This window comes from Lissotriton vulgaris, chromosome 7, assembly GCF_964263255.1.
Source record: "Lissotriton vulgaris chromosome 7, aLisVul1.2, whole genome shotgun sequence".
Classification (NCBI taxonomy): Eukaryota; Metazoa; Chordata; class Amphibia; order Caudata; family Salamandridae; genus Lissotriton; species Lissotriton vulgaris.
Window position 1 is genome coordinate 1135089772 of NC_141695.1, and position 24467 is coordinate 1135114238.

General features: G+C 49.7%; 1 protein-coding gene across 2 annotated transcripts in view; it reads right to left on the reverse strand.

The window, feature by feature from the left end:
- CPEB4 (cytoplasmic polyadenylation element binding protein 4) overlaps window positions 1-24467 on the reverse strand; it is a 388153-nt gene that overhangs the window by 65007 nt on the left and 298679 nt on the right. For both annotated transcript variants that reach the window (XM_086931574.1, XM_086931573.1), the window contains one exon: window positions 17584-17673. In XM_086931574.1, coding sequence (XP_086787700.1) covers window positions 17584-17673 — 90 coding nt within the window. The remainder of the gene's footprint in view (window positions 1-17583; window positions 17674-24467) is intronic.

The window sequence follows — 24467 nt, forward strand, 5'->3', positions numbered from 1 at the left end:
TTAGGCATGAATGTAGGGTTGGTGCGTAGTACAACTATTTGCGTGGACTTGTATGAACGGCTCTTGAATGGTTAATGCCTGGAGTTCACTAACTCTTCGTAGTGAGGTAATGGCTACTAGGAAAGCCACTTTCCAGGTTAGAAACTGAATCTCACAAGAGTGTAGAGGTTCAAAAGGTGGTCCCATCAGTCTGGTGAGGACCACATTGAGGTTCCAGACTGGTGAAGGTAGGTGTCTGGGAGGGATCACTCTTTTGAGTCCTTCCAGAAAAGCCTTAATGGCAGGCACTCTGAATAGTGAGAGGTGCTGCCTGTTTTCAAGATAAGCTGCTATTGCGGATAAATGCATACGAATGGAACTGTACGCCAGATTACATCTGTATAAGTGCAACAAATAACAGATAATGTTTTGAATAGATGCATCCAGTGGGTTAATGTCATTGTTGTTACAATATATGACAAACCTTTTCCATTTAGCCGCATAGCATGCTCTGGTTGTGGGCCGTCTTGCCTCCTTGATGATATTCATACATTTTGGCGGCAAGTTGAGGTAGCCAAATTCTAAGACTGCAGGAGCCGGATCGCCAGGTTGAGCTGTTGGGGATCTAGATGCTGAATGTTGAATGTCGCCATGGCTCTGCGTCAAAAGCCTGGGTGCGAGGTGCAGCCTTTGATGCGGTACCACGGATAGTTCTAGAAACGTGGTGTACCATGGTTGGCGTGCCCACATTGGAGCAACCAGGATGAGTGTCATCGAGTGTTGCCACTAGCGGTATTAGAGGTGCTGGGGGAAAAGTGTACGCAAATTTGCCTGACCTGTTCATCCATATCGCATTGCCCTATGACTGTGGATGTGGGCACCTGCTGGCGAAGCTTTGGCATTTTGCGTTTTCCCTTGTGGCGAACAGGTCTATCTGTGGATGACCCCACTGCTGGAAGTACGGTTGGAGTACTGATGGGTGTATCTCCCACTCGTGCATCTGGTGGCTGTGCCTGCTGAGCAGATCCGCCATCTGGTTGTCTTTGCCCGGGAGGTGTTCCGCCATGAGGAAGATGTTCCTTTGAATGGCCCACTTCCACATGCTCTGAGCCAGATGAGACAACTGTGGAGAGTGTGTACCTCCCTGCTTTTGTATGTAGTACATGGCAGTCATGTTGTCCGTCCGGATCAACACGACCTTGTTGCACAAGTGTACTTTGAAAGCCTTCATTGCCATGAAGATTGCCATCAATTCCAGAAGGTTGATGTGCATCCTCTTTTGCTGTGCTATCCATAGTCCCTGCACCGTGTAATGGAGTACATGAGCTCCCAGAGGATCTGGAATTGTTGTTTCCTCATCCTCTGCCTTTGATGTTGTTTCCACGGTATCCACCCCTGTTCTGTTTATTGTAGGTAGTTTGTGTACCTCCTTTATTATACTGTGTTTGCTGTGTGTTTTGGCCTCTTAAAGGTCCTCTAGTATTGGAGCGACGAAAGGAGCCACCCCGAAACTGCTGTGACTGCAGAGCCCCCATAGACTTTGCAGTCTTGTTGTCCTTTTTAATCTTCTCAAGGGTGGTGTCAACCTCAGGTCCAAATAAGTAGTTCGGGTTAACTGGCTGATTGAGGATAGTAGTTGGTATTTCTGGTTTGAATCCAGAGATTCTCAACCAGGCATGTCGTCTTAGCATGACGCTAGTGTTAATGGCCCTGGCTGCAGTGTCAGCTGCGTTTAGCGCGCACTTAATGGAAGCATTAGTGATAAGCTTGCCTTCCTGGATCAGTAGCTCTGCTCCCTCCTTGTACTGATCTGGTAGGTGTTGCAACAGTGTCTCAAGGGAATCGTAATGGGACCTGTCATATCTGGCTAAGAGTGCCTGAGTGTAGGCAATGCGCCAGATGTTAGCTGCCTGCGCTGCCACTCTTTTTCCTGAAGTTTCCAGTACTTTTGACTCTTTGTCAGGAGGGGGAGCGTCACCTGTAGTTTGGGAGTTCGCCCTCTTTCGTGCATTAGAAACAACTAATGAGTCCAATGGCAACTGTCCTTTTATATAAGTAGGGTCCACAGGTGCCGGTCTATATTTTTTTTTCAATTCTAGGGTTTAATACCCTTGCCGTTGTGTTTTCTTTAAAAATGTCACCAGCATGCTTGAGGACCCCTTTAAGCATGGGCAGAGTTTTGACGGTTCTTTCCGAAGTGGAAAAGGTGTTGAACAAAAAATCTTCAACCAGGTCAGCATGTAGTTGTACATCATGGTTACCTGCCGCTCTTTCAATAAGGGCGTTAAAGGCAGTAGTGTCCTCAGTAGGAGATTTTTTACACTGTATGCATGAGTGTCAGGGGCATTTTGCGGATCTTTTGGGTCAGCAGAGTCCGCCCATGGTTGGGTTTGATCATCGGGAACAGTGTCCACATGATAAGTGTCGTCTTCGTCATCCCCTGCATCCACATCTGAGTATGTAGGTGAAAAAGAGTGAGGATTGCAGAGGTTCTACAAGAGCTGGCGATGTGGTTGAATCCCTTTTCTTCTTTAGTGGAATCCTACATGACTCTATGGGCGTTTCAGGTATTATTTTCCTTTTATACAAGGACAATCTACCAGTGTCCGAGTCGATGAACTGCCTTGACTCTTGTTCTTCAGGCTTTTCTGTAGCCTGTAGTCCCATCAACACTCCTTTATTGGCTCCGATACCCTTTTTTGGTTCGAACATATTCGGTCGCACCATCGGTGGCAACCCAAATTTGATTGGTGTCGGAGTGGTTGGAACTGTTCCGACCAACTTTGGGGTTGGGGTATTTTTCGGTCCGACCGTTGTAGCCTTTTCCCTGATGCGTTGGAGTGATTCCGACACCTCTTTGGACACGAATGGGGCCGCCTGCGTCGACTCGACAGGGTCCTTGGAGCCGGTCTTTGTTTTGTCCGCAGGTCAAGCACTTGGTCTGTGCCGACTTTCTTCGGCGCCGACTTCGCTGGTTCGACAGCCTTGACTTTGGTCTTTGGCGCCCCAATCTTCGGCTCGATGACCTTTCTGAATTTGTCGGTATCAACGTCCTTTTTTTGTTTCTTCGGCTCCGAGGGGTTTGAGGCTTTGGAACCGACCAGAGTTAGCTGCACTTTCGGTTTCGGTTTTGGCAGTGAAGCTTTCGGTTTCGATTTCTTTGGATCGACCAATGGCATTTTTGATACCGATGGCTCTTTATATGTGTCCGTAGCCGGGCCTTTATGGGGGCTATAGGACGAGTCTGTAGATCTCGGGCCTTATGGAGTGTTTTATCTCGGACTCCCTATCGACGGTGAGGCCTAGCTCCTCACCTGAGCTATCTTCTACGGCCCCAAGGGCCTCTGCGTTGTCTCCTACCTCATCGACGTTTTCTTCCTCTTCTAATAGTTCCTCATCTTCGGCGTCATACTCGGAGTCATGGCTCGAAACAGGGTCCGAGTGTTCACCCTGATCCTCTAGATCAACGACCTCCTCGTCTTCGGTCCCGAAGATGTTTACTGGCTTAGGCGCTGATTTCTGCGACTCCAATCGAGCTGCGTGACGAATCTGAAGAGTTTTCTTCGACCTGAACCGGCACAGGCCATACAGTTGGCCTCGTTGTGATCCGGGGACAGGCACTTGTTGCACACCGGATGGACATCGATGTGCGGGTATTTTGCATTGCAAAGTGGACACCGTTTGAATGGGCTACTTTCCATCGTAGGTCGAAGACCGGTTCGAGTATGGAAAGAAAACCGGCAGATTCCTCGATGTCCTTCCGAAGCAAAGTTATCGGTACTGAACGAAACTATACCGACGCTGTCGAAAGCCTTTTGGCTTTGTAGAAAGTTTTCCTAACTTGAGCTAAGATAGTAACATCCGAACCCAATGGCGGAAAAAAACGATCTGAGGATGCCCATGCGCACTGTAGTCCAGAGGAGGAGCCACCTATTTCGTGATATTTCGAAGACTCTTCCAGGACAACAATGTGCAATCATCCGGACCCAACACTAGGCGGCAATCTATGCACAGATATGAATTCAGCAGCCCACATGCCTCGAACATTATGGAACTGTAATTGCAGGTACGATGGGTAGGCAAGGTGTGGTGTGTGTGTGGGGTTCCCTTCAGGTAGCTAAAAATAATAAAATATTCTACAGCTACTTTGTTTACTTAACCTACATTTAATTTAATATAAAATGTAATACAGACAAGTATTGACAAAGTCAATAGGTCTCATCTATGAACTACTGGCGTTTGCAAAGATTTTTATCCATGGTGTTCCTGGCTGAAATGAGGGGGAAAAAAGTTCTATGATGTAGCAGTTGCGTTATTTTGTAGGCACCCGATAACATGAACGCTTGTATCTACAAAATCAGGTGAGAATTTTTCTTTTCATTTACCAATCCAAGAAGGATTAGTAAATAAAAGTTGTGCAAAATGCCCCTTTTTGATATAGTGGCAATGAGCTTTTTTGATACAACGCTAACACACCTTTTATTTAAAACCCAAACAAATGGGGAAAGTGAGTTGAGGATGGAGAAAGTGCCATGGCACAGATGTGACCCTATGGCACACCCCCAAACTGCACTTTTTAGCCCCTGTGAAAATGCTCGTTAGTACCGATGTTCCAGAGTGTCTCCGTATTTCCACTCTATGAATTAGTATAAAAGCTATTTATATCTGGCAATCTGAAGAACACAGGCAAACAGTTGGGCCCAAGGGATAACTTCTAAAGAATGTCTTTAGGTCAGAATACTGTGACATCATTTTCTCTAAGTGGGTTACACTTGGTGATGGTATCTGAATATTGCCCAATTTGCTGAATCACTGCACTTTCTGCAGAACTCCACTTTCTTGAAAAAAAAAATTTCACTGAAAGAAGCTTTGCATAGGCCCCATGTAACTATTTTTACGATAATATTACTAAACAAACGTAAATTGGGTGTTGTGCTTTGTACCATACTTCTGCTGTTTCTAAGGGTTGTTTAAAACAGGTGCTACTATTGCACAATTTACTGGTTCTCAATTTGCTGACCTTGAAAGAAAGGTAGTTTGCGTTGGCGCTGCCGAGATTCAGCCAAGCCTCACATTGCGCTGTAGATGTGCGACCTATCTTGCTACTAGTGCATGTCTGTTCTTGTCTAGGAGGATAGAGCAGCATGCTGTTGCTAAGGCTAAGTATGGCAACATTTGCTGCAAAAGGGCCCTGTAATAGCCTGAAGTCTAGGACGCACACAATGTGTGAAGAGGTTTAAAAGAAGAAGCACTTAATAGACACAGCCATTTGACTCTGATGCTGATCCACAATTTTGCTCGTGCTGCTTCCAAACACTCTTGTTCTTATTCTGCAGCACACAAGGCTTCATATTTGCAGTTTCCACAGAAAGTAAATATCAACGTGGGGGAGTCTCAAACACACAAAAAAGCCAGGATTACTTCGCCACCTGGCAAACTGTTTCAGACAAAATGACTTTTAGAATTATATTTAAAGTTGGATATATGAGGGATAATTAATGTAAGGTACAAGAGGCGTTCTGCAATTTTTTGGTGATTGGTACCACTTACTGATGTTAAAGTTGTTTCAGGAGTAGTGAGAAGAGAAAACAAATGAAGCAAAGGAGTTATATACATTTTGATAAGTGATCGACCTTGTGAAGTTGCATGGATCATCATTTTAAGTGTTTGTTATACTTACAGGTCTTTACCAATTTTCGGGGGAAATGTTGATAAAAACAAAGGAGGGCAGGTCCCAATAACAAGTTCAAGTTCAGTAATTTGTATAGCGCACTGCTCACCCAGAGGGTCTCAAGGCGCTTGAGGGAGGGTGGGTGTGTTACTTATCGAATAGCCTGGTTTTTAGCTGCTTTCTGAAGGAGAGGTGGTTCTGTGTAAGGCGGAGGTGAGTGGGGAGAGAATTCCAGGTTTTGGCCGCTAAGTAGGAGAAAGATCTTCCTCCCATGGTGGATCTATTGATGCGCAGAATTGCGGCGAGGGCTTGATTGGATGAACGTAGTTGGCGGGTGGGTTTACAGAAGGACAGTCGTTTGTTGAGGCATTCGGGTCCTAGGTTGTAGAGGGCCTTGTGTGCATGGGTGAGGAGACGGAACGTTATTCTCTTGTTGACGGGAAGCCAGTGGAGATCTTTCAGGTGACCATGAAATGTGAGCTTGACGGGGGATGTCCAGTATGAGTCTGGCTGAGGCGTTTTGGATGCGTTGGAGTTTTTTCTGTAGCTTGGCTGTGGTTCCGGCGTAAAGGGTGTTTCCATAATCTAGTCGGCTAGTGACTAGTGCGTGGGTGACTGTCTTTCTTGTTTCGGTGGGGATCCAGCGGAAGATTTTTTTGAGCATGCGTAGGATGTTGAAGCAGGATGATGAGACGGCGTTGACTTGTCTGGTCATCGAGAGGGAGGAGTCTAGGATGAAGCCCAGGTTACGTGCGTGATCTGTAGGTATGGGTGCTGTACCCAGAGCCGGTGGCCACCATGAGTCGTCCCATGCAGAGGGGGATGATCCTAAGATGAGGACTTCCGTTTTGTCCGAGTTTAGTTTTAAACGACTGTTCTTCATCCATTCGGCTACTTCTTTCATTCCTTTGTGTAGATTGGTTTTGGCGATGTTAGGGTCTTTGGTGAGGGAGAGTATTAGCTGGGTGTCGTCTGCGTATGAGATGATGTTGAGGTTGTGTTGTCGCGCGATGGATGCGAGGGGACTCATGTACACTTTGAAGAGGGTGGGACTGAGTGATGATCCTTGTGGTACGCCGCAGATGACTTCGGTGGCCTCTGATTTGAATGGGGGGAGTCGGACTCTCTGGGTTCTTCCGGCGAGGAACGAGATGATCCAGTCCAACGCTTTTCCTTATATTCCGATGTTGCTGAGGCGTTGTATAAGGGTGCTATGACAGACTGTGTCGAAGGCGGCGGAGAGGTCAAGTAGGATGAGGGCAACTGTTTCTCCGTTGTCCAGTAGCGTTCGGATGTCGTCTGTAGCAGCGATGAGGGCGGTTTCGGTGCTGTGTTTGGCTCGGAAGCCGGACTGTGAGGGGTCGAGTGAATTGTTGGATTTGAGGAAGGCGGCGAGCTGACTATTGACTGCTTTCTCGATGACTTTGGCCGGGAAGGGGAGGAGTGAGATGGGGCGGTAGTTCTTAAGTTCAGAGGGGTCCGCTGAGGGTTTCTTCAGAAGGGCGCTGAGTTCGGCATGTTTCCAGCTTTCTGGGAAGGTAGCGGAGTTGAAGGAGCAGTTGATGACATCGCGGAGATGGGGTGCGATGATGGAGTCTGCTTTGTTGAAGATGTGGTGGGGGCATGGGTCAGTTGGTGAACCTGAAAGGATGGAGTTCATCAGGCAGATGGTGTCTTCAGTAGTGACTGGGTTCCAGGCGCAGAGGTTGTGAGAGTGCTGTTTTGGTTCGGAGGTGGGCGGAGTGGATTGTTCTTCGGACAGGTTTTCAAAGCTGTTGTGAATGTCGGCGATTTTGTTGTGGAAGAAAGAGGATAGAGCGTCGCAGAGGTCTTGGGAGGGAGTGATGTCGTTGGTGCCGGCGGTGGGGTTGGTAAATTCTTTGACGATGTTGAATAATTCCTTGCTGTTGTGGGCGTTGTTGTCGAGTCGATCCTTGAATGCTGATTTCTTGGTGGATCGGATCAATTGGTGGTGTTTGCGGGTGGCGTCCTTGAAGGTGGTCAGGTTGTAAGTGGTTGGGTTTTTTCTCCAGGTTTTCTCGAGGGTACGACATAATTTCTTAAGGTCATCGTTGAACCAGGGGGCCTTTTTGCTACCTTGTTTGATCTGGTGGTTTTTAAAGGGTGCTAATTCGTCAGCGCCGTGGGTGATCCATTGTGTGAGTTTGGTGGCAGCTTGGTTTGGGTCCGATGATATGGCGGGGGTTTTGGTTAAGCGATGTGAAGAGTTGGTCGGTGGTGATTTTGTTCCAGTTTCTTCGAGGAATAGGTTGTGGTGGGATGTGGGTCGTGGTCTTTTTGTAGCTGAAGTGAACGCAGCTGTGGTCCGTCCAATGGAGAGCTGTGGTGTGATCGAAGGAGATGTGTTTGCTGGAGGTGAAGATAGGGTCGAGCGTGTGTCCGGCTAAGTGGGTGGGGGTGTCAAGTTGTTTGAGTCCGAGATTGGCCAGGTTGTCCAGAAGGGTGGTGGTGTTGCTGTCGTTATTCTTTTCCAGGTGGAAGTTGAGGTCTCCCAGTAGAATGTAGTTCTCGGAGGTGAGGGCATGTGGGCTGATGAAGTCAGTGATGTCTTCGTTGAATTGTGTGCGGGTTCCTGGTGGTCTGTAGATGAGGGTGCCTCTAAGTGTGGTCCTGGGGTCGGTGTGGATCTGGAAGTGAAGGTGTTCGGCGGTCGCGAGGTTATCGTCGGAGCTGGTCGTAATTCGGATGGTGTTCTTATGGGCGATGGCGATGCCTCCTCCTGTTTGGTGGTGCGGTCTTTTCGGATGATCTTGTAAGCGTCCGGGATGGCTATGGCGATGTCGGGCGCTGATGAGGCGTTCATCCAAGTTTCTGTAAGGAAGGCGACGTCCGGCGATGTAGTGTCGAGTAGGTCCCAGAGTTCAGTGGCGTGTTTGTGGACCGAGCGGGTGTTCAGCAGGATGCACTTCAGGTGGTTAGAGTCGGGGCTGTGTTTGGAGGAGGAGGATTTGGTGTGGGTCCTGATGCAGGCGAAGGAGTAGTTTCTTTTCTGTAACTCCAGTTCTGTAGTAGGGGTATCTCTGTTACAGTCATAATCTAGTGAATAGTCCCGCCCATGTGCGTGGACCCCGGAGCAATCAAAAATAATCTCTAAAGTGTCGAAAAAAATGCAGAACTGCACAGACACTTAAGAGAGAATTTAAAGACATATAATGCAGCCTATAAAAGGCTACACTGTCCAGTACTTCAGCTAGAAATTCCACCAAAAATCCACAAAAACAGCAAAGCCTGTCCAGATTTCCTTTGTCTTCAGTACAAACCCCTCTGGAAGATAGAGAGGAAGGCATGGACAGACAAGCCCCATAGGCTGCCATTATGTGGCTCAGAATAGGATACTGTGCCTTTAAGAGAACTTTCCAGAACTTCACAGTATCCCAGAATGCCTTGCAGGTCTCCCTTACTTTCAGTTCTTTTTGAAGGCGTAACACGCCCGACCTGTAGCATTCTTTACATGAACATCTCTCCACCGGGGAGGAGGGCGGGCGCTTATGACTATAACAGAGATACCCCTACTACAGAACTGGAGTTACAGAAAAGAAACTACTCCTTCTGTAGTAGGGGATCTCTGTGTATAGTCATAATCTAGTGAATAGAATGGCAAGCCCATCCCCACACCAAAACGGCGGTGGAGAAAAAAAAACCAACACCACTATTGTGCGAACAAATTCCGCAGCGAAGCCTGCCCAACCTGAGCATCTGATCTGGCATCAGCGTCCAGACAGTAATGCTTAGCCAAGGTATGAACCGACTTCCAAGTGGCGGCCTTGCAAATCTCTGCAATCGGCACATTACGGAGCAAGGCTGTCGTGGCAGCTTTGCCCCTGGTGGAATGAGCCTTAGGCTTACCCCCTAAGGTCTTATTAGCTTTCTGGTAACATAGTTGTATGCAGGACACAATCCACCTAGAAATGGACTGCTTAGAGGTCGCGAGACCCGTCCTGACTGATCCGTAATTGATAAACAATTGGTCTGACCTACGAATATCTTTAGTCTTATCCAGATAAAATTTCAACACCCTCCGAACATCCAGGGAATGTAAGGACCTTTCCGCTGGAGATGAAGGATTCTGAAAAAACGTAGGCAAAGTTATAGTTTGATTGACATGAAAGTCAGAAATAACCTTGGGAAGAAATTTAGGGTGAGTACACATAACAACCTTAGCAGCATGAAATACAGTATAAGGTTCATTACAACACAACGCCTGAATTTCACTCACCCTGCGGGCCGATGTAATGGCCACAAGGAACGCCGCCTTCCAGGACAGGTGCTGCAACGAAGCCTTATGAATGGGTTCAAAAGGCTCCTTCATCAAACTGGACAGCACCACATTCAATTCCCATGAAGGCGAAGGAAGCCTGACAGGAGGGAACACTTTCTTCAAGCCTTCCAAAAAGTCTTTGATCACAGGGATCTGAAAGAAGGAAGTCTGTGAAGGGCTTTTCCTGTAGGCAGTCAATGCAGCGAGATGAACCCTAATAGAGTGAACATTAAGGCCAGATCGCGCCAAATGTAGAAGGTAGGGAAGGATGACATCTTCCTTGCACGTCGTAGGATCGAAGTTCCTGGACACACACCAGATACAAAACCTCTTTCACTTGTAAGCGTATGACGTCCGAGTGGAGGGCCTCTTAGACTCCTTCAGTATGTCCATGCAATCGACTGGGAGATTCAAATGGCCATATTGCACTACCTCAGGAGCCATGCCGCCAAACTCAAGGATGAGAGGTTGGGGTGCACCATCTGCCCCCCGAACTTCGTGAGAAGGTCCGGCCTGCACGGCAACCGAATGTGTGGAAGGAGGGACCGGTGTAGAAGGTCCGTGAACCACCACTGTCTGGGCCATTCCGGGGCAATCAGGATCATTCGTGCCCTGGACCGGGACAGCTTGATGAGCACCGCCGGAATCAGAGGGATGGGCGGAAAAGCGTAAACAAAGCTGTTCGACCAGATGATCCAGAGTGCATTCCCCAGCGTCCCTTGCTGGTAGTACCTGGAGGCGAAGTCTCGGCATTTGCTGTTTTCGGCGGTGGCGAACAGATCTACGTCTGGAGTCCCCCACCTTGCGAAGACTTCTCCTAGCACGTCGTCGTTTATGACCCACTCGTGGTTTTCCTGAATCAGCCTGCTCAGTGCGTCCGCCTGAACATTCTGTACACCTGGCAGATGGGTAGCCGTTATCGTCAATCCTCTTGCCAGAAGCCAGTGCCAGATCGTCTGCGCCTCCCGAGACAGGGTGCGCGATCTCGACCCCCCCTGCTTGTTGAGGTAATACATCGTGGTCGTATTGTCCGTCTGTACAAGCAGAGAGTTGGTCCGGAAGGACGGATGAAAGGCCTTCAGCGCCAAGTGAACAGCTCTGAGTTCCAGGAAATTGATGTGATACGTGGACTCAGTCTGAGACCACGTGCCTTGGATCTGTAAGTCCCCCGAATGCGCTCCCCAGCCCTGGAGAGAAGCATCCGTCACGATCGTCTGAGTAGGAATGTCCTTGTGGAAGGGAACTCCTCTGAGGAGATTCTCCGCTGAACACCACCACGTCAGAGACTGAAGAGCATGCAGAGACAGTCGTATCTTGTCGTCCCAAGATCCTCTCCTCTGGTCCCATTGGTCCTCCAGGCACTCCTGCAGAGGTCTCATGTGTAGTCGTGCATGAGGAGTGAGGAAGATACAAGAGGCCATCGACCCCAGTAGAGAAGACACCGTCCTCACTGTTGTAGATGGAGCGGTCATAAGAGCCTGAGCCTTCCGAAGGATCGATCTCCGTCGCTCCTCCGAAGGAGACACGCTTGCTGACAGCGTATTGATGGTGGCCCCCAAGTATTGAATACATTGGACCGGGATCGGGACAGACTTGGACATGTTGATGTGCAACCCCAACTTGTTCAAGAGAACGCACGTCTTCCGGAAGTCCGCTTGGGCTTCTGAGAAGGAGGAGGCCTTGATCAACCAATCGTCCAGGTGCGGGTAGACAAACACCTTGCCTTTCCTTAGGTGTGCCGCTACCACTGCCATGCACTTCGAGAATGTCCTGGGTGCAGATTTCAGTCCGAAATGCAGCACCGTGTATTGGTAATGATTGGTGCCGACTTGGAACCGCAGAAACTTCCTGTGCTTGTGCGCGATGGGCACGTGGAAGTACGCATCTTGAAGGTCTATGGCACAAAGCCAGTCCCCCTGTTGCAACTGAGGATAAATCTGATGCAACGACAGCATGCAAAACTTTTCTCTGCAAATCCACTTGTTTGCCTGCCGCAAGTCCAGAATGGGCCTGAACTCGTTCTAGTCCTTTTTGCGAACCAGAAAGAACCGGGAGTACAGACCTCTTCCTCTTTGAGACAGAGGTACGTCTTCTATCCCCCTTTTCCGTAACAGAATATCGGCCTCCGCCTGGAGCTCGCGTAGTTGATACTGCGAGCTGACCGGAGGGATCGCTGGAGGAGGGCTGATGAACCGAAGACTGTATCCATTGCAAACAATATTCAGCACCCACTTGTCCTGAGTAATTTTTCTCCACTCTGCCAGAAAAGATTGAACGCTTCCCCCCACCGGAGTGGGTAATGGATGACGGGGAAGTAACCGCTCAGGGTCGAGACCCGGCCGGGCCCTTGTTCGCGGTAGAGGGCTGCTGTCCACCTCTACCCCTCTGACGTTTTTGGAAAGGTCTTCGGAACTGCTGCTGTTGTCCCGAAGACTGACCTCTTCCTTTCCCTTGCGAGCCGAACCGCCGCTGGAACTGGCGGTAGGGTTTCTTGTCCTTGGGCTTCTCCAAGCCCACCGCCGTCAGGGTTTCTGCCTCGGCCTTCATCCGGGCCATCTCGTCATCTGCGTGTTTACCGAAGAGCGTGTCCCCGGAAAACGGCAGGTTGGCCACTCGCTGTTGCGCCTCAGGCTTGAGAGACGTAAGTCTGAGCCATGCATGGCGGCGCTGGTTGATACCGTGGCAGTAGCCATGTGCAGCTAACAAGGAGATATCCGCCGCGGCACTGATGGCCTGGTTCGAGACCAGCATCCCCTCCTTGACAATTTCCATGAAGTCCTCCCTCCTGTCACGCGGCACAAGGTCCGCGAACTGCTCCATGGAATCCCAAAGCGCACGGTCATATCGTCCCAGTAATGCCGAGTCGCTGGAAGCCTTCATTGTGGTGGAAGAAGTCCCACATGCCTTCCTTCCCGCCGAGTCAATCCAGCGGCTCTCCTTGTCTGGAGGCACGGTGGAGGACGGGGAGGTAGAGTGCTGTTTTCTGGCCGCCGTAACTATTACTGAGTCGGGGACCGGGTCCATCCTCAGGAAGGCAGGGTCTGAGTCCGGCGCCCTGTACTTCTTCAAAAGTCTAGACGGGGCGGCCTTCACCACCGCCGGTGTAAGAAAGAGTTCTTGTGTCGGTTCAACCAGTCCCGGAACCAAGGGCAACAGAGGGCGAGACAGGTGCTTTTTGTGCAAAGTCTCGAATATCACGGACGTCGTAGGTGTAGGAGCCGTCACCGTGATACCCAACTTCGCGGCCCCCCTCAGGAGAACCTCCTGGAACGTACCGATGTCATCGATAGGAGACACCCTAGTCTCCGGTGAATCGGACAAAGTAGGGGAATAGGAGCGGGTCCTAGAGGACGTATCGGTCCTGGATCTGTGTCTCCTACGGTGCCGTCTGGAACGGGTGGAGGACCTGTGCCTACTCCTCGATCGTTCCCTCCGTCTGGAGCGAGACTTCGATCTCCTGGGCATCGGCCGGTCCACCGGCTTCTCCGGGGTGGCCGACTTGGGCTTACGTGGTTCCTTAGACTTCGGAGTCTTCTTAGGAGGGGTCGGGAGATCGGGCAACGAGACCGACCTCGGCGGAACCGGTGGCGGCTTTTCAGGCAGAGGAGGCAAAGGAGGAGGGGTAGGAGTCCTCGGACGCGGGCCTCTAGGTAGGGGAGGAGGAGGTGGAACAGACTTCTTTGGAGTATACACCTCCGAGTACACCGATCCCGGTGACCCACCATCCTTCCTGGGCTGAGGGGAGCCCCCCTCAGCCCTAGGCCGCGTAGTACGATCCTTCGGCGCCACCGACCGGTGTTCAGGCGTCGGCCCCTCGACGTCGAGCGACCCTTCGGCGTCGACCGTCTCCTCCTCTTCGGCGTCGAACGGCTGCCGTGTCTCGACGTCGACCCGGACCACCTCGATGACGACCCTCTGCGTCTTGACGGCGATCTCTTGCGCCTCGACGGCGATCGCCTCGACGTCGCCTTGGAGCGTCTCTACGTCGACCTCGACCTCCTACGCCTCGACGGCGAACGCCTCCGTCTCGCCGGCGAGTGCTTCTGCGTCGACGGCGGGCTCGACGACGAGGATCCCCTCGACGACGATGACGCCTTGTGTCTTGACGGCGATCGACGGTATCGCCTCGGCGGCGAGCGGCGACGCCGATCCTGCCGACGCCGAGATCTCGACGTCGACGACGACGAAGACAGCGACGATGACAAAGTCTCTGTGTTCGACGGCGGCCTATGCAGGTCCCTCGACGTCGACGGGCGACGTTTTCTCGACCCAGAGCCCTGGGGAGATGGGGAGCCGGCCTTGGACTTCCCCCTCGACGTCTTGGTGGGTGCCACCGACCCAGATGGAGAATGGGGACGTGTGCTGGGCTTCCTGCCCCCGGGGAGCCCCCCAGGGGCCTCAACATGGGCAGATGAAGCCCCTCCACACCCACCTTGCGTCTTCTGTCTTCTTTCTTCTAGTCCTTGAAGCCTGATCTTCAGTCTGTCCTTCAGGGTCCTGCCAGAGAAGCCTTGGCAGATCTCACACTCCTCAGGGATGTGGGAAGAGGGAAGGCAGAGGATACAGACCTCATGGGGGTCTGTCTTGGCCTTCTTCCTGGAGCACTCCGGGCATTTGTCAAATAATGCAGGCATTATGGACAACAAAAGGGTGCAACAAACCAAGAAGAAAGTCACCAAAGTACTTTAAAAGTACACAAAATCGAATTTAGTGAAAAAACACCAACAAAACCCTTGAAAAGGGAGAGCTCAATGCTCCAGGGTCCTGCTTGCAGGAGCCGGAAAAAAGAACTGAAAGTAAGGGAGACCTGCAAGGCATTCTGGGATACTGTGAAGTTCTGGAAAGTTCTCTTAAAGGCACAGTATCCTATTCTGAGCCACATAATGGCAGCCTATGGGGCTTGTCTGTCCATGCCTTCCTCTCAATCTTCCAGAGGGGTTTGTACTGAAGACAAAGGAAATCTGGACAGGCTTTGCTGTTTTTGTGGATTTTTGGTGGAATTTCTAGCTGAAGTACTGGACAGTGTAGCCTTTTATAGGCTGCATTATATGTCTTTAAATTCTCTCTTAAGTGTCTGTGCAGTTCTTCATTTTTTTCGACACTTTAGAGATTATTTTCGATTGCTCGGGGGTCCACGCACATGGGCGGGACTATTCACTAGATTATGACTATACACAGAGATCCCCTACTACAGAACTTGCAGGAGTGGCAGGCGAATGGTCTGTGGGTGTGTCCTGGGGTAGCTACGCAGCATTGTGGGGTGCGTTCGGGGTTAAGGGCAAGGAGAGTAGCGGCGTCATACGTCAAGCGAGTGGGGTGGGTATTGCGAGGACCAGGGGGTTTGGCTCTGGGCGCGGTCCAGGCGCGGACGGGCGTAGACGGGCTTACCTTTGGCACACCTTCGGCGCGCATGGGGAGCGACCGCTGCGCGTGAACGCTGCGCGCAAAAGCATCTGTCATATGTGGATAGTGGAAGGGGAGGGGCGAGGGAGGGTCAGCTGGGAGGCGGTAGCGGGGTGGAGGTCCGGGCAGGGAGGCACGACAACAAACAACAAGATGGCTGCAGGCCAAAAGCAAAACTGGATTGGGGCACAAGGTAAAAATATACGCTATGCACAGATCAAATCCAGACTTCTATGAACGCAATGCACACAGTGAATTATACATTTAAAGGCAGCCAATCACTATACAATGCAGTTAGAAGCGCGATTTCTAAATATAGCGCTACGATCAATTTATAAATCTAGCAGCAGGCAGGCACTAACGCGCGATTAATAGATAAAGCGCAACAATACAATCAAAAATGGCAAGCATGTAATAAAGGCAATGCGAGTAGGCGGTCTGGCGGTGCAAAGAGCTGAGATACCGCAACAGTGCTGGGAGCTGCGTGGGGAGCGACCGCTTCAGACGGCTTCAGGACGGTCACAGCGTAGCAGCAGGCAAGTAAAGCCTACAGTATCAGTGGGAGGGAGGGTCAGCTGGGAGGCGGTAGCGGGGTGGAGGTCCGGGCAGGGAGGCACGACAACAAACAACAAGATGGCTGCAGGCCAAAAGCGAAACTGGATTGGGGCACAAGGTAAAAATATACGCTATGCACAGATCAAATCCAGACTTCTATGAACGCAATGCACACAGTGAATTATACAACCAAAGGCAGCCAATCACTATACAATGCAGTTAGAAGCGCGATTTCTAAATATAGCGCTACGATCAATTTATAAATCTAGCAGCAGGTAGGCACTAACGCGCGATTAATAGATAAAGCGCAACAATACAATCAAAAATGGCAAGCAGGTAATAAAGGCAATGCGAGTAGGCGGTCTGGCGGTGCAAAGAGCTGAGATACCGCAACAGTGCTGGGAGCTGCGTGGGGAGCGACCGCTTCTGTATGGCTAATCAGGCACATTAAGTATAGCATTGAGATCTTTCGTTTTACAACCTCTACATTTTTGTTGCAGCCTCAGATGGAGTATAGCATGCATCACAAGAGAAGATGTTGTATAATCCCGCATGGATGCTTGTGAGCTTGGTATGTTTTGGCCCTGAATGCTTGTTCATGGTTGGTTGTGGTGTGATTTTGTTGTTTACATGGCAACAGCTATTCACCAGGTTCAGTGGGGGATAGCATTACGTTTCATATGTGTGGGGAGGGAATTGTAAATGATCCAACACTCAAAGTGACGTTTCATTTGTCCATAAATCCCTAGTCGTTTTATTATGGCTTTTTGTGTAGGTCAATTTAAGCTCAAAGGAATGTGCTTGGCTGGTCAAAATTTGTATTTTACCATGTCATGATTTGTAGACAATGCATGGGTATTTAGATATTTCACAGGAAAACGAAAGGAGCCAATAGGATGGAGGGCATAAGTGATCCCAAGGTGAAAAACGAATTAGGATTCTAGCAGTCAAGATCTACATAAAATATAGTATTTAATAGTGGATTTTGTAAATAACCCTACAGTGAATGGTAGTAGGGCTTGACGAGCTACCACTAACTGACAGAGGGTAGTAACCATTGCTTATGAGTGGCCTGGGTAAGTAAAAAAACTGGGAAATTGGATTTTTGATAGGCGGATGGGAAGCATAATTCAGACTTCATATGAAAATACTCTGCAGATTTAAATTATCAAATGGTTTCTGATCGGCAGTCCCGACACGATGAGATTACAATGGTCCTCACATTGGGATCCACCCCACCCAGCATTAATTTGGTGCTAGAATTTTTCAGTCAAAACCAGTACCCCTTTGAGGGTAGTCATGAAGTGAGCCTACAAGCCTATGTAAGTGGTGAAGAGATCAAAAATTAGTTGAACTGTTTTCATTGCTATTGGCTCAGGCACTCCGGTCCTCCACACTTTTCTGTATCTCTGGTTTGGAAACATAATCCGCTGTAATCCTGTTAATCACAAACTGGCAACCAAATCGCTGACACGAAGCATTTCACATTGCCCATAACATACATTACCTCCACTGCACTTTAGTGTGGTACAACCCAGGAATAGAGGAGGGAGAAGCAACTCGAACAAAGTAGAGGCGAGTATTTAATCAAGCACTAGCTCATACAGCTCTCATCATCCATAAAAGGCAATGCTAGCGTACTGCCTGAGTTACAAAAGTGAGATACAAAGGCTTCATGATATAGTGAAAGCCTTACCTTTTGGAGGAAAATAGGATTTGCTTTCAGCCTTGTGCGGCCAGTCCACGATCAATGGGCCAAACCGGCGAAAACTGGCAGTGATCTCATCTGAAGTTCAAAATGTCAACAGAAACAATGTTAAAATATTTTGTAATGCCTCCCTTTTGTAAAAGCACAAAAAAAAACATTTTCTTTCAGGAATAGGGCAAAACACAACTTTGACAAACCTTACTGAGCAGGCTACCGTACGTATAAAATTGCAACTCTGGTTTATATATAAATTCACATTGCGTCAAGACTAACCGGTACCCAGGCGCATGCCGCAAGGAATGCAAACTAAGCCTATTAATTCTGACATGGTCCGCGTTTCCTAAAAAAACAAGTGCGAACAATCTGCACACAACAATTGCTGTTTTCCAATCACACAAATCTAGGAACTGCACACAGTTATTAACTGTTTTGGCACAATATTAATCCACTACTACACATGACTAGCATTGGCATAGCCAATAGGTTTCGCCTTTGGGACCTTATACGTGTTTAGCCATGCAACAGTTGATGTTGCACAAAGGATATTATGCTGGATAACTAAACACTTATAAGGTCCCAAAGGCGAGACCTATTGGCTATGCCAATGCTTGTTTTTATCTTGTCTGTGTAAAACCTTCCTTCTATTGAAGTGGTTTTGTAGCGACTTGCCTGTCATGCCACTGAAGGAATTAGTTACTTACCTGTACACTATAGTTCTCCAGTATTATCTTTCATAGATTCACATGCTTGTATCTTCCCCGTCGTCATGGTGGGAGTCTCACGGTAACAGAATGACCAAGCAGTATCATAGAGAAGAAAAACTGCATAGAAAATCCCCATAGGGGCTGTATTATTTGGTAACCAGACCATGTCTTTGTTTTGGTCCAAAAGCTAGCCAATCAGAATTGCTGCCCTGCCCTCACACTCCCCAGCAGCAGCTTCCTGCCTCAGATTTCCGTCCCCGAGTGAGAGACAAGGATAAATTCCGAGAAACAAGATCTGCCTGAGAAACGGGGAGGTGGGCGGGCGCATGTGAATCTATGAAAGATAATACTGGAGAACTATAGTGTACAGGTAAGTAACTAATTCCTTCTCCAGTATTACATCTTTCATAGATTCACATGCTTGTATCAGAGTAGTAAGCAGTGCTCACCATATCCGTAGCGTTTCCAGGACAGAACCTAGAAGGAAGCTCTGCCGCACAGCAATGACATAATAATAGCTATGAAAAACATCAGCAATACGATAAATGCATGTAATTACACATCAAAGTACTGTATAGCAAAAAACAATGTGCCATTAGGCCATACCTTACTGGAATAGACGCTTCAGAACAGCCTGACCCACTGCCGTGTCCTCCTTCCACGCAGTGTCCAGACAGTAGTGCTTTGTAAATGAGTGGACACTCTTCCACGTTGCTGCCCTGCAGATATCTGGCAGTGCCACTCCTGCGAACAAGGCCATCGAGGTCGCCATCTTCCTCGTTGAATGCGCCTGCACCTTAGAATGTAGCGGCTTCCCCGCTTTGTCATGACATTTCAGGATAGCTGAGGATATCCATCTAGCAATACTCAGTCTCGACAATGAAAGACCTTTTCTCTGCCCTTCAAAAGCGATGAACAATTGCTTGGACTTACGGAACGGCTTTGTCCTCTCAATGTAGAACTTTAGGCATCTTGAAATGTCTAGAGAGTGTAAGGCCCTTTCTGCCTCCGATGAGGGCTTGCTGAAGAAAGTAGGTAGAATAATGGGTTCGTTCAGGTGAAAAGACGTCGCCACCTTGGGAATAAAGGTAGGATTAGTTCTCAGTATAACCCTGTCCTGACGGAATTGTAGAAAAGGTTCCTCCACTGAAAAGGCTTGGATCTCGCTAACCCTCCTTGCCGATGTTAAGGCGAGAAGGAGGGCTGTTTTCCAGGACAGGAACTGCAAGTCTGTCTTATGTATGGGCTCAAAGGGTGGCCTCATAAGCTGTGATAGTACTGTATTCAGGTGCCACGGTACAGGTGGTCGTTGGATGGGTGGAAAGACTCGAAAAAGTCCCTTGATAAATTCCTTTATTACTCTGGATGACCAGAGAGATGGTTCGTTTGGCTTTCGCCTGAATCTTGATATTGCTGCTAAGTGCACCTTGACTGAAGCATGCGAAAGGCCTGACTTTGATAGTAAGAGCAGGTAAGGCAGAATACCCTCAGGCTGAACCTCGAAAGGATGCAAGCTTTGTCTGTTGCACCAGTGGCAGAACCGGGTCCATTTTGCTGCATATGTTTTGTTCGTGGATACCGCTCTCGCTTGTGAGAGGATATGCCTGCACTCTTGCGAAATAGTTAGGTCCTGAAATTCACGCTCGTGAGGTTCCATGCGGACAACTTTAGAGAGCGTAGATCCGGATGCAGAATCTGGCCTTTCTCCATGGAGATGAGGTCTTGAAATGTCGGTAGCTGGATGTTGTCGCCCCTCGACAATTGAAGGAGGTCTGAAAACCACGCCTGCCTTGGCCAGGCTGGGGCAATCATTATGATCCGGCACGGTTCCAGTCTCATCTTGCGCAGGATGCGCGGAATCAACGGGAACGGAGGGAACGCGTATGCAAACCTTCCCGTCCAGTCCAAGAGGAAGGCATTTCCCATGGATCCCTGTTGACGGTACCTTGACGCAAAGTGAGTGCACTTTGAATTGCTTTGAGTCGCGAACAAATCTAATGTGGGAGTGCCCCACCTTTGGAACAGAATGCAAATCTGAGTGTCGTGAAGTTCCCACTCGTGTGTCGCATTGGAAGTGCGGCTCAGGGCGTCCGCCCGAGTGTTGAGGACTCCCTGTATATGCTGGACTTGGATCGAGATTTCGTTGGATATGAGCCACTTCCAGATCCTTTGCGCCAGAGCTGACAGCTGTTTGGATCTCGTCCCGCCCTGTTTCAGCAGGTAGAACATGGACGTGGTGCTGTCTGTTTGAATCAGTACTGACGACTGACGTATTCTGGGAAGGAAAGCTTGAAGCCCTAGGAATACTGCCTTGAGCTCCAACATGTTGATGTGAAGCTGAGCTTCCCAATCTGACCAAAGGCCCTGAATCTCCAGCTCTTGAAGATGCGCGCCCCATCCTTTCAGTGAAGCGTCCGTCGTCATCATGAAGTCGTGATCCCGAGGAATGAAACTCAGTCCCTGGTTTAGGTTTTTCAGGATCTTCCACCATGACATGGCCACCTTCATACTGGTCGTGATGGTAATGCGATCCTCGAAGGTTCCGCTGGCCTGTACCCACTGCTCGTCGAGTTGTTCCTGCAAAGGTCTCATCCTTAGACGACAGTTTGGCACCAACGGGATGCAGGATGACATCATCCCCAACATGGACTTGTAAATCCTCACGGAAGTGGACTTTTTTGCTTGTAGAGAAGTCGTCAGTCCTCTGATCTTTCTGATCCGATCTTTTGACGGATAGGCTTTTCCCTCTTTGGTGCATATCCATGCCCCTAAGAATTGTATGCCCTGGGCCGGAGTCAGCGAGGACTTCTCCAGGTTTGTTCTCAGGCCTAGACGCTGAAACAACCGGACGCAGCTCCGTAGAGCTTCTGCTGCGTCCCTGAAAGATGGACCTGTCACCAGCCAGTCGTCCAGGTATGGGTAGATGTAATGGCCCTGTAGCCTTAAGTGGGCCGCCACCGGGGCCATGCATTTGGTGAATACCCTCGGGGCTGATTTGAGTCCGAACGGCAGGACCTTGAACTGGAAGTGGCGACTCTCCACAGCAAACCTCAAATACTTCCTGTGCTTCCGATGGATGGGAATATGGAAGTACGCATCCATGAGATCCAAGGACGCTAAGTAGTCTTTGCCCTTTAACATGAGCAAGATCTCCTGCAACGACAACATTCTGAAGGGTATCTTTTTTATGTAATGATTGAGATCCCTCAGGTCCAATACCTGTCTCCATTTCTGGGCCTGTTTCTTTTTGATGAGGAAGAAATGTGAATAGAAGCCTCTCCCTCTGAGATGCTGAGGTACTTCCTCTATGGCTCCCTTTTGCAGGAGCGAGAGAACTTCCATCTGCATTTCTTTGCGATGATGGTTGGGCCTGAGCACTGGAGGGTGGTCCGGTGGTATTTCCACAAATTCCAGTGTGTGGCCCCTGCTGATGACGTCCAGGACCCATCTGTCCGATGTTATGGACATCCAGTTGGCGTAGTATTGAGACAGATAGTGGTCGTTGTCCGGGATCCGTATTGTGGGGAGCGCCTGCCTGAAATCATTGACGTCTATTAGACTGCTGATTTTTCCCCCTGGCGTTGGATTTACCTCTGGACTGTTGTTGGTAAGAGGAGTTGGAGGACCTGTACTGGTTGTTGGAGTTAAACTGACGATATCCCTGCTGACTGTACGGCTGATATCGGTTAGACTGAAAAGTGGATCGTTGGTTAAACTGTCCTCTTGCGCCCCTCTTCCGAAAGGACTGAAACCTTCCCTGCTGGAGAGATCCCAGCGCTCTAGCCGTATCAGTGTCTGACTTTATGCCTTGCAGTGCCTCATCGACATGTTTCCCAAACAGGTTCTCACCATCGAAGGGCATATCGACAATCTTCGCCTGCACTTCTGGTCGAAAAGAGGTCGCCTTTAGCCAGCCTTGTCTGCGAAGCGAGACCGCCCCTGCCATTTGCCTGAAGCCTAGGGACGAAACATCCATGGCGATGTCGATAGACTCAGCTGCTGATTTTGCTCCTTCCTTGAGAAGGGCTGCCGCTTCTTCCTTCCGATCATCTGGAAGCGCCGATAAGATGGGGGCCAGATCTGACCATATCTGCCTGTTGTAGCGGCCTAGCAGAGCCATCGCATTCGCCGCTTTAATGGTAGAGGCTGCCATGACCGCAAACCTCTTACCCGCTCCATCCATTCTCCTCCCTTCCTTGTCTGGTGGCACAAGTGACGTAGCCACCGGGTTTTTTGAGTTTCTTTGCGCCGCCTGTGTCACCACCGATTCCGGCCTGGGATGACCAATGAGGCAGGCTGCCGTAGATTCTGGAGCTCTGTATTTCTTTTCAATTCGCGGAACTGAAACCGCTATGGAGGCTGGTGTTTTTAGAATCCTGAGGCCTTCCTCCCATAAATGCGGGATAATAGGTATTGAGCGGAGTGACTTCTTGTTATCGTCCTTGAAATCGTACAAGAAACAATCCGTTTCCTGTACGTCCACCTCCAGACTAAATCTCTTGGCCGCCCTTTCCATAATATCGTGAAAGCCTCCGATGTCCTGAGGAGGGGAGGTAGATTTGAGTGGTTCAGGCGATGCAGCTGAAGGCAATACGTACTCGTCCCATTCCTTGCCAGAGGCATCATGGACTAGCTCTCCCTCTTCGGGCTCTTCATCTTCCTCAGAGTCCGTTAGGTCATCCCTAATGGTAACCACCTGCGGAGATTGAACTCCCTGATTTCGCGGGGCATGTGCCTGCTTAGGCGTCTGCGTGGGAGGCGTGAGCGTAGCTGGCTGCGATGAGTTCGCCTCCGGGAAGCGACGATAGTAGTCGTTCAGCATCAGTCTAAGGTCAGACACAAGGGTGAGAGGTATGGAAACTGTCTCCTGACGTTCCTCCTCCCGTGAGTCCTCGTGCTGCTCTTCTTCATCTTCATAGGCACCAGATTCCTGGAATGATTCATATCTGGCAGATTGTGGCCTGTCCTGGAAGGTAAAGGTTTCCTCCTCATCCGTATCCTGACTTTTTATTTGAAGCTGAGATGGGCTGTAGGCAGCGCCTGAGGACTCCTCTCCCTCCGAATCCTGCTCCAACAGCGATGATGGCGGCAATGGAGAGATCTTTGTCCAAGAGGTGAATTCCGCGGACTTACTGATGGTAGCCGCACCTCTTGTCGACTGAAAAGAGCGTATGGAGATCATGGTCTTTGATTGAGGAGAACTGTAAGTTTTAGCCGTCGAAAGTAAGATTTTCGTCGCCGGAACCACCGTCGACGGGATCATCGTCGACGGGACCATCGTCGACGGGACCTCCGTCGACGGGACCATCGTCGACGGGACCATCGTCGACGAGACCTTCGTCGACGGGACTGTCGTCGACGGGACCTTCGTCGACGGGACCTTCGTCGACGGGACCTTCGTCGACGGGACCTTCGTCGACGGGACCTTCGTCGACGGGACCTTCGTCGACGGGACCCCCGTCGACATTCGGGGCATCGAACCTGTCGTCGACGAAGTCGTCGTTGTCGTCATCGTCGACGGGCCTGACAGAGACATCCTACTCATCGATGTCGTTGCCGTAGACGTCGTGGTCGTCAACGCAGCCTTAGATGAAGCTGAAGATGACTGAATCAAAGGTTTCACCACAGACTTATGAGCAGAAACCATCGAACTGGTAGAAGGTGCAGATCCAGGACCTTTAAGACTAGACTGCTTCCCCAGAGGAGTAATAGGAAGAGATGATGCCAATTTTTCTTCAGATTTACCCCTTTTAGGCTCCACTTTCTCCACAGAAACAGAGGCCTTTCTTTTCTTAGGAGTGGGGTGAGAAGATTCTTCCTCAGAATCTGAGCCTGGAGTGGCCTTCTTCTTCTGAAGCCACAACAGTAATCTTGCCTCCCTGTCACGCTTAGTTTTGTCAGAAAATTTTCTACAAAGCTTACAGGACTTCACCAGGTGTTTAGGGTAGAGGCAATAAAGGCAGTCCTCATGTGGGTCCTCAGAGAAGAGTCTGGCCTTCCCACAGGATCTGCATGGCCTGAACAGCCTCTTCTTAGAGCTTTCAGCCATCTTAAGCAAAAAGAATACACACAATACCTCAAGGTAGAAGGCGGTAAACAGATTCCCAAAGGGTCAAAAGTTCACACAGGAAACAGAAGAAAACTGAGCAGAGCTCAGGGAGACTCCTT